The sequence below is a fragment of the Conger conger genome, chromosome 9 (genome assembly GCF_963514075.1).
Source record: "Conger conger chromosome 9, fConCon1.1, whole genome shotgun sequence".
Lineage (NCBI taxonomy): Eukaryota > Metazoa > Chordata > Actinopteri > Anguilliformes > Congridae > Conger > Conger conger.
The window spans coordinates 15,342,164-15,356,473 of record NC_083768.1 but is presented as its reverse complement, the minus strand read 5'-3'; the positions used below and the strand labels follow the sequence as shown (position 1 = coordinate 15,356,473).

The 14,310-nt window shown below is 46.7% G+C and overlaps 1 protein-coding gene across 1 annotated transcript; it reads left to right on the top strand.

Moving 5' to 3' along the window:
• The first annotated feature begins 609 nt into the window (after positions 1-609).
• LOC133136175 (zinc finger protein 665-like) lies at positions 610-13,993 on the top strand. The gene is made up of 7 exons (XM_061253436.1): positions 610-826; positions 2,601-2,758; positions 5,921-6,926; positions 7,138-7,603; positions 8,664-8,761; positions 10,518-10,942; positions 13,158-13,993. Exons 1-7 carry the CDS (start codon positions 820-822, stop codon positions 13,617-13,619), a joined length of 2,622 nt encoding a protein of 873 aa, XP_061109420.1. The 5' UTR covers positions 610-819; the 3' UTR covers positions 13,620-13,993.
• The last annotated feature ends 317 nt before the right edge of the window (positions 13,994-14,310 follow it).

Here is a 14,310-nt window from a genome sequence, read left to right as displayed (position 1 = left end):
TTACTAAGATACTTTATATACTTGATTTTTTCCGTTTGTCACCTGTCTGTATAAATAAAATCTGGCACTTTCTTCCGGCTCACGTCACATTCAAGATTTTATTTTGTCGATTGGAGTAATTTCCTTTTTCAAATATTTAAATGTTCCAGCCCGGTAAAGCATGCTATGCAGTAACTGCAGTAAATTTAAAATTAACCCAATTCAACTTCTAAAAGAATGACAAGCCACAATAGACGTCGATATTTGTGCAGGATAACATCTATCTGTTTACAAACGATATTAAAACTAGGCCTAGCTATATGTAGCTACATAGCCTATATGCACCTTCAAACGCGTTTTAGTATATATATAGCTAGCCTGTTGACTTTGACTAAACAGACAAGAAGCACTTTTGAGCACACTAAACTGTATAAGAAAAAATCGCAATGGTCTCATACCGTGTTGGGGGTAGCCTAGCTAGCATAAAGCAATTTAGAACTTTTTTAAAATCTAACTGTAAACTTCACTTGTGGGACATCAACGGCATGTTCAAACGATATACATCTGAACGACTAGACATCGTATGTTTCGATGGTTCGCATTTCTACGCATGCGCTCTTATTTTTGTGTCATTTCAGACCACAAAACTGTTTCACAACTTTCAGCACCGTCATGGCGGAGGCAAAGCGATGGCGCCATTTTGTAGCACTTTGAGAAAACAGCCTATCTCTTTACCATAGCAATGAAACCATTGGTCTTTCTAACACAGTGATCAAACCAATCCGGAACGGTCTTACTGGGACGTCGTCGAGGATTTTGACAAAGAATGTGATATCGTCAATGCGCAGTAAGTAAAATGTTTGTTTAGTTTTAGTTTTTCCATTACACGACACACAGTACCATTTCATGTCGTTATGTTCGCTTGAAGCACTTCACGTGGTCAGCACCTGAGATTCCTCGATGCTATTTCCTTGGCATACAGGAGCATAGACATTTTAACCCGCGCGAGAGAGGAGCGGCCATCGTACCATAGAGCGTAGAAAAATAATGTAGAGGGAAGTCTTTGGGTCCGCTGGGATAGTTGATCACCTTAAGAAGTTTCCTATTATAATAAGCGTACCGAGATTAAACAGCAACAGAAGCTGAACAAAATTAAAATTATGTTGGTGATTAAGGTAACATTTGTTATCTCAGAAAATAAACAACACTTATAGCTAGCTAGCAAGCTAACACAATGAATGTGTGAATTCCCATATAATTTAGTGATTCCAATATCCCTACAACGTTATGCATTCACTTGGTAAACGCCCCCCCTCTCCAAAAAAATAAAATAAAGAATGAAATGCTGCCGTTGCATGTTTTCTTGTTATAGGGAGTTTGTGTTCCAATTGCAGTTATAGACGCCAGGGGGCGAGATGTTGTGCAAGTGGAAAGGTCCAGTGGTTATCTGGCTGTGCGATGCTGTACTTCAATGCAACATATCAGGCCAACGAATTTAGCTATCCCTACTTGGATATTATTAGCCCCTCTTATCCTTTGTTCTAGCATGACCCCAGTTTATAATTGAAAAGTAAAACCAGCATTGTTATGTGCTTAATTGGTCGGCAGAATTGTGCAGGCCTTCTTTAGGGTATTATTTTTGGTCTAGCATTACCAGATAATGTTAGGATATATGATTAAGGATCTGTAGTGCCATGAGCAATGATGGCTAACATTGCAGTCACAAAGCAATCAATTATATCAATTAACCATTTACAAATTCTCAGAAAGCGAATGTAGCTAACTGTAGTTAAATGTAGCAAGTCATTGTGACCCCTTCTACTGTGCCAAACTATTGCTCTGCTAATTGCTTTGGAAATTATGTCAAACACTGGCAGAGTAGTGTGCTGACATCAGAGGTGCAGTAACTACTGGTTACCTAGGTTACACAACCAGGAGCTGGCCTGCTGTCTGTGTATTGTCAGTGGCAAGTAATGTTCTGAAAGCTATCACATTAGGTAGGTAAAAACAGAACAGGGATGTTAGTTCATTTTGTCTTGAGTACATCTCTTTTTTTCCTTTTCTTTTCTGTTGCTGTGCTAATATTCTCACATTTTGTATTGTAATGCCAGATGGCTGGGCATATAACTACCTGTAGCACAACTGCCTAAAACAAATCAGTCGTGCAATATACAATAGAGATCGATTTTGAAAATTGATGTGTGCAGTGCTCTCCAAAATTATTACCATTGATAAAGATGGGCAAAACACACACACGCGCGCACGCACGCACGCACACACACACAGAAAGTATGAATCAGAAATTGTGTCCATTGAGTCGCCTGTAGTCATTAGCACGTTTTTCCCTATGGACATATGTGTGGAGGTGGGCAGCATGCGACTGACCATCTGTCTGCAGCGCGAGGTGCCTCTCGCTCACGCTGTGAGTCTGTGCAGCTAAGGAAGGAGAAAAGGACAAAGGAATGTGCCCCGTGTGGCCAGCACAGGACACAGTTAACGGGGGCCGGTGGCCGGTCTGTCACGTCCTCTGCATGGTTATCCCCTTTAAGTGCAGTGTCAACAGAACGCAGGGCCAACACTACGCAGGGTCTCATGTGGTGCCTGTGTTCTCTGCCTGTTAGGGATGGACAGCGGCTCTTCTTCCCTCTACATGTGCTCTCCTTGCTGCCAGCTCTTTGGCTCTCTGGAGGAAGTTCTGTCCCACCAGCTCACCTGCCACTCCGATGACACGGGGGAGGAGGAGGCTGCCCCTGCAGCGCCCCCTGGCACACAGACTGAGGTACTGCATTAAAATAAAAGAGGAAATGGGGCGGGGCACATTGGTTGCATTCCTAACCACCTGTTCATTCATGCTGACAGGGCATTTAATGTGTTGAGGAGAAGAGAGTTTTGTTGAGCTTAAGGGGTGTGAACTTGAATGGCATCTATTAAGGGGTTTGAACTTGAATGTTGTTTTAATAGGAGTGACTTAAACGGAGTGTTCTCCAACATGAATGCAGTGCAGTGGTTTTCATTTGAAAAAAGAAAATCTTTCGCATTGGCACCTATGTTTATTTGACCTTAATTGCTGGAGTGTATGTATGTGAATTATTAAGCTATGTAAGCTCCCTGTGCAATGTGGCAGTTAGCAGCAATTGTTTTTCAGTTACTGGATATCGTGACCTTTATTTCAGCTAAAATTATTAATTCTTCTAGCATTAACTACATTGAAAACTTTCAACAACAATAACAACGAAATATTGGTCATTTATTATCTTAATTAATTTATTGTTTATTAATTGTTTTGTTGGTCGTAGAGATCACTGATTGGTATCTAAAATATTTCTCAAGCTACTGCAATGAAGCTAAAACAATAGGTTGTTAAAGTTGAAGCTAAATCATTTTGAAAGTTATGTTTAGAGCTTGCGAAAGTGTTAAGAAGCTGATTGTGCCTGTTGGAGCCTGCACTCCACTTTTTTGCAAGGTTGAGTGCAAGGTTTTTTGCAAGGTTATTTCATTTTTATGACAGAAACACACTGAGCCTCATAAGAATATATAGATGATAATGACAGGGACAGCACTCACTTTTCCAGACATCTGTTTCCTTTATTTAATGTTGTCTCATTAAGCTGTGATGAAAGCTGAAAAAAGTTCACCCAGGAAATATTTTTGCTTATATTTTTCATGCATCTGTCTGACTCCCTTGAAATAGCCTCCTATTTAATATGTGCTTCGCACATCTGACAAGACCCTTTCCAAGGGTTTAATGTTCAAACAATCTTGAATGATTGCTCAGAAGACTTATAGCCCAATGTAAAGTTGATTTTGATGTGCACGGTAAAAGATAAAATTGATGTAAAGTAATTGATCCCTTTTCAGGGAGCAAATTGAGCTTTCCAGCAAAAAAAAGAAAATTACTGGAGCCGTAATGGCCGCCGACGTCCTTGAGTGCGTTTCATAAATCACAGCACTGTTCCTGCTCTGCCATGTTTCCCGGTGAAGAAGCTCGCCTTACGGCTCTAACTTATCTTCATCTGCTTAAGAGAGGCATCATAAAGCAAGGCACTGTGGGTGATGGGCAGGTTGCATGTTGTGCGTCAGGCAGGGGAGAACCTGAGAGAGATGCAGGCCCCCCACATCTCTTCTTAATGAATTGCTCGTTGGCTGGCTGACAGCCGAATCAGCTGTTGTGACACCTGGTAAAACCTAAGCGCTGCATGGTGTTTCTTGGCCTGCGTCCTTGTCAACTGCTTAACCGCCACTGCTTTGACTTCATTAACTAAATGACCATTACTGCTCTGTTACATTAAGAGGCCTTTCTGTGAAAAGCTTTTATCGGGGGAAGGCCGGACCGCAGTGAGCTTCTGTTGTTTAAACACAAAGGCCCAGTTAACCTTGTATCTTAAATAATTTGGCCACAACACTGCCTAAAATAGGAAGTCATTTCTAGTAAATTTTGGGTAGTCAGCAATGTGTCACCATCTATAGGATGTGTTGCCCTTCCAGAAATGATCTCTGCAGAAAATGCATGCCACTTTCATGACCCCATCTTTGTGCCAGATGCTCCTTATATGTATATTGTGCAGCGGAACAATAGAATTGATGAAGGCACTAAAGGGAAGGGGGCGGAGCCAGGTGCCATGCCAGTGAAATGTTGAGGCTTCTGTAATTTGATTCTGAGAGAATCAGATTGAGTGGGAGGGGCAGGGCTGTCTGTTAAGCACCTGACTTCCTGCTTCCCCGCAGAGAATGCCAAGATCGTCTCTGAGCCCGGTTCTTAAGGCTGCAAATAAGCCTGTCTGTCTGAGTATTCCCTATCAGAAATGTGAAATCTACCACTGAGTGCCCATAGACACTGAATCATTTATCTTACAGAAAGGAGGATGTTCCATTCCAAGGGTATTTTTCTGTTTCACCTCAAGAAACCAGAGAAATTTGCCAAAGGAATTTTCTGCCTGAAATCATAACCGTTTCACACTTTGACGTTGGAAAGAAATGACCCCCTCCAGCGGGGCCCGGGAAATCTGGCCGGCACCTTCTGAAATCCGCAGGATACTGCACCTGTAGGTGAAAATGAAGGACAGGCTATTGGACGGACACGCCTGGCAGCCACCCAGAATAATTCACTTTAAGAGAGTGACGGTGCAGGCGTTCACTGTATCATATCGGTGATGGGCATGGGAACACCCTAATATCCTAATAGCCTGATTGAATGTGAGGCACACCAAGGAACATTCTCAGCAGACTCTTATCAGCAGAAGCGCAAGCTAATCTTACTGAAAACTTTTATGCAGTCGTGTTGTTATGACTGCACAGCAGATGTATTGTTGTATGATATAGTCTGACTGACTGCCGTTTGTGGTGATGGCGAATAGTTATGGGTGTGAATAGACATTGTAGGACGGTGCTTCAGTCAGGGATTCAGACAGGAAGAGACAGTATTTCAGGGGTAGGCTTTATTGCAGTTCACTGAGGGACCCTACAGGGGCGCAGGGTTTGCCTTGTGGCTGTAGCCTCTCTTTATTCTGCCCTCTCCCTTTATTGTTTTCTCCCAGTCTGTAACTTTGAAACACTGTTTGCCTTTTTTCCCTTAATTTCCATTCATTTGGAAAAAAGTGCTTTGCTGGCAAGGTTCCCCTTTAAAGCAGGGATATCTGGCTGTAGTTGCGGAGGGCTGCAGTGTCTTCTGGTTTTTCGTGCGTTTCAAGACTTAAATTCATTCAAGTCGCTAATTGGCTGGAGTCCCAACACCTTGTTGCCAAGGCCAGAATTAGCCAGTTGATTGAAAGGAAGCCACAAAAACCCAACAGATGCTGCAGCCCTCCAGGACTCGAGTTTGACACCCACGTCCTAAAGGGACGTTATGAACTAAGCAACTGTAAAGTGCAGTGCTGGAAGTTGCAGTGAATGACACTTCCCCCGAGTTTGGAGAATAAATCTCTTCCCATGTTTCTCCCCTCAGTCTGTGCTGCTGTACCAGTGCGCTCAGCCCAGCCCTGACCTCCAGACTCCCCAAGCTAACCCCGCCCAGCAGAAGAGTGCACCCTCCAATCCCGTGTTGCCTCCACAGGCCCGCCCCTCCCTCCAGAAACCCAGCGGCCTATCTCGACAGAGCCCCGCCCAGAGGACCCAGAGACAGCCCGCCCTCAGCTCCGCCCCCCTCATCCGCTACCAGTGCGGGGACTGCAGCTGCCTGTTCGAGTCCCTGGGCCAATGGCAGCAGCACCGCAAGCTGGGTCAGTGCACCAGGACCGGGGTGGAGACGGGCGCGGACGGGGCGGGGGATACCGGGGCGGGCAGGGTGCAGGGGGAGGTGAAGATGGAGGAGCAGCTGGAGGAGGCAGGAGAGGAGCAGCCAGACCAGGCTGAGGGACATGAGACGGACGGAGTGAGGGAGGATGAGGGAGGTGAAGAGATAGGAGGCGGGGAAGGTGTGGGGCTGAAGGACTGTGCGTGGAAGGAGAGAGCGGTCAGCCAGGATCACTCCTACCTGCCCTACGCCGGAGAAAAGCAGGAAGAGGATGAAGAGGGAAAAGCCAACCAAGCTCAGGACCAGGCCAATGATGAGTCTGGAATGACGGGCAGTTCAGAAACCCAGCCGACGGACCTCCAGGCTGATGGTGAAGGAGAGGCTGGGGCTTCAGACCACAGCTTCCTGTGTGTGTGCTGCGGGTCCGGTTTCAGCTCAGAACCGGCACTGGTGGCCCACCGCAGGAGCGAACATGGCCTGCAGGAGGCGCTGCACCACTGCCCCGTGTGCGGGGAGAGCTTCATGAACACCACACTCTTCCTCTATCACCGCAGGCAGCACCGGGAGAAAGAGGAAGGGTCTGGGGCCGGGCCGGGGCCAGGGGACGGGGTGAAAAACACCAATAAGGCTTTGGGGCTTCTCTCTTCCTCAGCGCCCTCTGGTGGAACGAAGAGGAAAAACTGTTCAGGGATCAGTCCATCACAGAAGAGCCCTGCAGGTAAGGACCACAGGGTGGTGTCTGAGAACCTTAGAAGTCTCCAGAACTTATCCTGTTGCCAGAGCTTTTTTTATTTTACTTACCAACTCAACGTTGTGGTATAATCATAACAATTTCATTGTTGAGCATTGAGAGCTGGATGGGGGCTTTCAAAGTGTGTAAAAAGCCTCAGAATGACATGGCCTGTTTCCTGCCCCTCTGGTGTGCGTAGCTCCGGCAGGGGCCATGGCTGACGGTGAGGAGCAGCCGGAGGGAGGGGACATCGACGGCGTCGCCCCGCCGAGCCCCGCGGGAGCGGAGCCCAGGCGGCCGCCCGGCCCGCACGCCTGCCCCGACTGCGGCCGCGTCTTCAAGCGGCGCTGCCACCTGCTCACCCACGTCTACAGCCACACGGGCAAGAAGCGCTACACCTGCGACACGTGCGACAAGGCCTTCTCCTACAAGAGCAACCTGGCGCGCCACCGCCACACTCACGCCTGCGCCAAGCCCTACTCCTGCGAGCGCTGCGGCAAGACCTTCACCCAGTCCGGCACGCTCAAGCAGCACTGGCTCATACACGCCAAGGCCGACGCCCTCAGCCAGGGGGCTGAGGGGAAGGAGGTGGTGTTTCAGCTCCCTCACCCCTGCGTCGACTGCTCCTCCAGTTTTAAAACGCGCACTCAGCTGCTCATTCACAGGTACCGTGCGTGTGGCCGCCGGTGTACTGTTGGTGGTGAGGGTAGTCGGCAGTTTGTCACCAAATACTTTTCTGCGCTCGATTGATCTTGTCTGGTGCAAGTGAGCCAACCAAGAGGACCAGAATGTGGGGTTTGCTCTTTCTGAGAGTATTTAATCGGTTCCCAATACACCAGACAAGCTTAGTATTTGAATCCAAAACATTTAGGTATTTGACCCAGGTGTGATACAGAGGCTGAAGCAGTGGTGATGTAAGCAGTTGTGACTACTGGGGATATACTTGGAGGACTCACTACTCAGTCAGTGCAGTCCATGCAGAGATAAATCTATACTCACCGAGCATTTTATTTGGTATTTATTAGACTTATATTTCAGACTTCTACTGCTGTAGCCTATCCACTTAGAGTTATGATGCATTGTGTGTTCAGAGATGCTCTTCTGCATACCACTGCTGTAATGTGTGGTAGTAAAAGTATGTAATATGAGTTATACAATGGTTTTAGTGGATTGGGGTGTGTTTTACTACTGTGCATTGATGCTTTTGAAGAAACTTTGAGATAACCCCACCCTGACCTCACCATCATATAACTAATAGGTTGAGAACATTCTGGACATGATCCACAATCATTCCAAGCAGTTTCATTTATGGTCGCACAGGGAACAACCATTGGCGTAACCTCCTCCTCAAATCACCTGAATGATATTTAATGTATAAAGGATAGTTTAACTGAATGTTGGGAGAAATGTGTTGACGCTACTCCTATGTGTGTGTGTAAAATTAAACTGTTAAGTGAATTGGGTGTGCTGACTCCTATCCTGCGTATCCGGCTGAGATCATCTGAGCCCCACGCCCACCCACATCATTTCTCCTTGTGGGTGGCCGTGTTTAAAGTTGTATCTGATCTAATGCCAGTTTTCACTGAAGCATATTTCGACAGTGGTACCTATATGTCTGAACGAAATGGCATGTGTAATTTGAGGAGTTCTGATGTTTCCTCAAAATAAAAGGATGAAGGATGTGTTTCATTCTCTCATGTTTTGTTTTTGTTTTTATGTGTTCAGACACGTCCACACCGGGCAGTACCCCTTCTCCTGCTCTGACTGTGGCCAGACCTTCCTGCGCAGAAAACAGCTGCAGCTGCACTCTCTCAAGCACCAAGGTCAGGGGTCACTCTGAGGATCAGGGCTAACCGTGACTCAGCTTTGTTCTCTTTCGCCTTTGCACCCGTGTCTGTGTGTGATGTTTATTTTGCCTCTGTCTATAATCTGATTTAGTTAAGTGTAGGCAGTTCATGAGTTGGGCCCTTGAGCAAGGGCCTAAACTCCACATTGCTCCAGGGGGAATTGTCCCCTGCTTATCTAGCCAACTGTAAGTCGCTTTGGATAAAAGTGTCCGCTAAATTACACATTATGAATTATAAGAGAGTCAAGCCTCAGTTGAATATGCATGTGTAATATTGTGTAGGGTTGCCTGCTGATTCCCCCCCCCCCATAAATTAATCTGTAGATTTATCAAAAAATGTACATTTTTAAACATGGTAATGCTAAACCTGTTGATTAAATTAAATATTCATATTCATATTAATACTTTAAATATGAATATAAATATTCCTTGAAATCTAATATAATGCTCGCTGAAGGCCTGCTTCTAACTCCCTGTCCTTGACTTAATTGGCCGGCAAATTAATTTGACGCACTCCAGACTGCAATGGTGCTTTTCTTTTTGACGCTAGCTGAGCGTAGCTGAGTCAGACTGGTTGTTGGAAGTTTGCCTATTACCATTTTCATCTAGCTGGCTAACTTTAGCTCTGAAAGGATGCTTTGCCTGCAGGTGACACTGTAAACTGGTCGCACTGCTCTTATATGAAAAGCTCTGTTGTGGACTTTGTTTTTGAGGTTTATTTCCCATCTGAAAACGAAAATAAAATGGCCTTGTAGACTGTAGCAGAAATAACAACCTAGATGTTGAGGACTTCCTTTCCCCAAGATAATGGCGCATTACCATTACGTACTTAAAATGTTAAAATTTAATATTGAACAGATTTGTTTAACTAGAATTTGTATTCCATCAAAGCATTTGTTGATTCATTGGACCTATTCATATGTTAAATATGCTCGAAGGAGTATTACATTTGTATTTCATTAAATGGTTTTCAGATCGATCTACAGATGAATTAACTCAGGACAAATTTAGCCAACTAATTTCACACAGACTACATTTTTAGTATTGCTCAATATGAATTCAGTGTGACGTGCTGTGCAAACGTTAGTATGGTATTTTAAGTCCTGATGGTACAGGGCACTTCTAATGCAGTACAAATTCCCTTTAATTGGAACATCTGAGAAAAGGATGAGCGTTAACCTTGATTCCCACAGTTACAGCTGCATGAATCTGGCAGCCTCTGTAGCGGAATGAGGTTGCGTGTCCATTGCCGTCGTCTCTCGCGGTCGCACGCTTCTTTTACGCCCGAGGGCCGTTCATGTCACGCTGGTGCGTGCGGAGCTGCAGTTCCAGCGTTCCTGCGGTTACAGTTCTCTTCCGTGTCTGAGGATTCTGGAGCATTTCTGTGGCAAGGTCAGCTGACTCACTGCCACTGCTATCCATCATTTTAGCGACCACTCCGCTGCCAGTGCTAGTATGCTCAGGAGAATGCCTCTTGCACAGGAGTTTCTGAAACCATATTGCGTATTGTCGTGCTTCTTTAGCACTGCAGGGTAAATCTGCGTCGCATGAATTATGGGGTTGCGCTGCTAGAATTGCCTGGAATGTTTCGCTCTGAATTGCTTGCACGCTACGTGTGTATTCAATATTTTATACATTCCGCCGCGACGCCTCACTGTTTTGGAAAAATAAAAAATAAAAAAATTAAAACCAAGTCAAAACTCGTTTTGCTGCATTTGTCGCTTTTCTTCCAGGTAAAGAGCCCATTTCCTGCACCCGTTGCTCCACCCAGTTTTTAAACCAGGTGCTGCTGGACGGGCACCTGCAGCGCTGCCTGGGGAAGGCGGGGCGCGGGCGGGGCCGGAGCGCGGGGCAGCTGGAGTGTGACATGTGCGGCCATCGCTGCGTCACGCAGGAGGGGCTGGACCTGCACCGGCTCTCCCACACGGGCCAGACGCCCCTCCGCTGCCCCCTGGCGCCCTGCCGACGCCGCTTCGCCTCCGGCCCCGCCCTGGAGGAGCACGTCCTCGCCCACTGCCGCTCGCCCCAGGACCCCGACACCCCGGGCCCCGGCCCCAAGCCCCGGCCCTTCCACTGCCAGCACTGTGGGAAGGACTTCACCACCGCCTCCTCGCTCAGCGTGCACCTGCGCATTCACACAGGCGAGAGGCCCTATCAGGTGACAGACTATAGCGCCCCCTTCTGTCCTCTGAGCATGTTTTTCCTCACTGCTCTTATTATTTTTTATTGTTTATTTAGTGTAATAAATGTGTAATTTATTATTGTTATTGCCTTACATTTATGGCACTTGGCAGACGCCTCTTATCCAGAGCGACATACAACAAAGTGCAAAGGCGTACCCATAACTAGGGATAAGTGCGCTGATAGACCCTGGAGGGAAGTACAATTTCAACTGCAATTACCCGCAATTAGACCTGCAGTCCTCTCAAGCGCTCGCCTCTGACAGTTTTCCAAACTACCGGGCACACAGTACTACAGGTCAGCTAGCGCAGCCTGTCGGGGTTGGAGAGCCATTTCTCTCAGTGACACATGGTGGTGCCTCGGCCCGTCGGAATGCCCTGCCTCTCCTTCGTGACAGTCTGCTGTTCCCGCCACGGGGCACGGGTTAGCCTTAGCATTAGCTTCTCCAGTGCCCGAGGCACCTGCAGCCTGTTGAGTCAGGTTTTAATGTGAACTACTTCACTTTGATTGATGATGTTGTCAGGGGCAACCAACACAGTCTAGGAGCGGTTAGGCAGGAGTTCAAGGCCAAGTGGTTGAAAGGTGGAGAGATGGAAAGATTCATCTCCATTTTCTGGCTGTTATATCTGGCTTATATCATCCAAAATCAACCAAATGCGAAGGAAAAATCAATGCACGCAAATGACTGAATAAAAGCCAGTTTATATGCACTTGCCCTTTGATGCTTTCCCTTTTAGATTGCTGTGTATCTCTCTTTGTACTCTATTTTTAATGTCAAAACAGCTTTTCAGATGTCTCCCTTAAGCTTTCTGCAGTGATGTTGAAATATGCTGTGAAAATGATCTTATGATAATAATTCAATTTTGCTTGAAGTACCATATCGGTATGATAATGTGTAAACATCTCCATCGAGTGAAATGGCACACAGAAAAAGCAAACATCCTGCCAAGAAATTCCAAATAAACTCTAAAAGGCTTTTAATGCACTCGCCGCCTGTGAAGTCAGTCAAATAGTTTTTTCTCAAGCAACTGGCCCGCAGTTGATCCATTAGCATTGTTATTGTTAAAACATATCTATTTCATATTGTAATCTGGCCTGATAAAACGGTGGCCACATTTGTTGTACTGTATGTATCCTGTGTGAGCTTGTGGCTGTTACAGTAAAGCACATTTGTTCTGTGCTCTGAACAGAGGTCAGAGCAGGGTGGAGTAGAGCGTTTAAAAAGTATAGAACAGGGTAAGGCTGTTGGGAAAATGGAAAAGCTGTTCTGAGAATCATTTTCAAAGTGTGCATTTTTCCAATCCAGTGAGCAGGTCTGTTAACGACCCCATCTTTCCCCAGCCTTCTGCTATTTGTTCAACGGTCTGCTCACATCTGAACCCTGCTGCTCTCCTCACTGGCTCCCTCTATCCCACAATGCACCGCTTCTCCATTCTCCTTCTCTGTCCCTGACCAACCTACCGTGTCCCACAATGCACCCCTTCCCCATTATCTCTGTCCCTGACCAACCTAACCTGTGTCCCACAATGCACCTCTTCCCCATTATCTCTCTGTCCCTGACCAACCTATCTTATATCCTACAATGCACCTCTTCCCAGTTCTCGCTCACTCTCCCTGAATGACCTATCCTGTGTCCCATGATGCACCTCTTCCCCAGTCTCCGTCTCTGTCCCTGAACGTCCTGTCCCATGATGCACCTCTTCCCCAATCTCCCTCTCTGAATGACCTATCCCCGTGTCCCATGATGCACCTCTTCCCAATTCTCTTCACAGAGAGAAGTGGGGGGTGAATTACTGGTAGGAATTGCTTATATAGTCCACTCCCCACTCAAAGGACACAGAAAAGCTTCTCAGGACAGAAAACCCGAGCAAATGGACCCTTTTATTACCTATATGCTCCTCTCGGGACTTTTTAACCCATTTTCCTAATGAGGATTTTGTATTGATTTCTTTATTATTGTCAAATTTGTGCTTGTAATATTGAGTGTAAATATTTGACATTTTTTTCAATGATTAAGTTTTGCTAGTTCTTATTATTGAAAATAAATGTAAATAATGTGTTATGTTAGACATTATGTTAGTAATTGTCTTTGCATTATGCTATAAATGTTTAAATTCTTATTTGTGTATAATTTATTGAATCTGTAAAGAGATGTGAAACCAATCTTCCCGATTCTCCTGTGTGTCTCTCAGTGCACGCAGTGCGGGAAGCGCTTCCGGCAGATTCCGCACCTGCGGGACCACGAGCGGCTGCACAGCGGGGCCCGGCCCTTCAGCTGCTCCGTGTGCGGGAAGAGCTTCGTCCTGGCGGCGCGGCTGGCCGAACACGCGCGCACCCACAGCGGGGACAAGCCCTACACCTGCCCCCTGTGCCCCCGCGCCTTCCGCTCGCTCTCCAACCTGGGCAAGCACCGCAAGACGCACGGCCGGGGCCCCCCGGCCAAGGGCCCGGGGCCCGAGGGCGAAGCCGCCGTGCGCACCATCCTGCTGGTGCAGGCCCCGCCCGCCGCCCTGGAGGGCGACGCCCTGTCTGCCTCCGCCGCCTCTCAGCTGCTCCTCCTGCACCCCTCCCTGTCCATGGGGGAGGGTCAGGAGGGGGAGGTGCTGCCCATGATGCCCCACGCCTTCCAGGTCATCGTGGAGGAGACCGTCTGAAGAGCGGCCGGAAGAGTGGAAGAGAGGAGGACACGAGGGATGTTTGGAAGAGAGGAGAATAGAGGGATGTGTGGAAGAGAGGAGAATGGAGGGATGTGTGGAAGAGAGGAGAATAGAGGGATGTAGAGGCAAGACGGGGACACCCCAGATGGGGCACATTACGCTGAGAAGGAATCACACCAGGGATGAAAATTTAAAAAAGAATAAAAATGACGAAAGCTTGAATTTGGTTGGCTGAATTGAAGGACTAACCGTATCAAATGGAAACAGCATGGTATCATTGGCTGTACGTGAGGTGTATAGCAGGTTTTACGGGTTTGGAACTTTACTGACAGTTGAATCTGATATATTTCTTTAATAAAATGCTTCCTCTATCCGGTCTGTACTGTTGCCATTATTTTACCGAGCCCACAGTGACAGGGTCTTAGCTTATGGTCTCTCTTTCTCAGATTCTGTTTGCTTCGCTGATTTTCTTCATTGTCATAACAATGAATTTCTGTGCTTTACTCAAATATTTCCCATTTGTAAATGCACTAATACATTATGAATAACAGATACAAGCCATTTCCTGTCTCTGAACAGTACTTCGGAAAAGTATGAATTTTAAACATATCTACCATGCCAATGTCCTACAGGGACGGAAATTCAGTGGAGGGAGAAACTTAAATTCTTTCCAACAAAATAGTCACTC

Excerpts from the sequence above, each read along its gene's own strand:
- LOC133136175 (XM_061253436.1), top strand. Across the intron at positions 6,927-7,137 it reads ATCACAGAAGAGCCCTGCAG|CTCCGGCAGGGGCCATGGCT; the intron begins GTAAGGACCACA and ends TGGTGTGCGTAG. Across the intron at positions 10,943-13,157 it reads CAGGCGAGAGGCCCTATCAG|TGCACGCAGTGCGGGAAGCG; the intron begins GTGACAGACTAT and ends TGTGTCTCTCAG.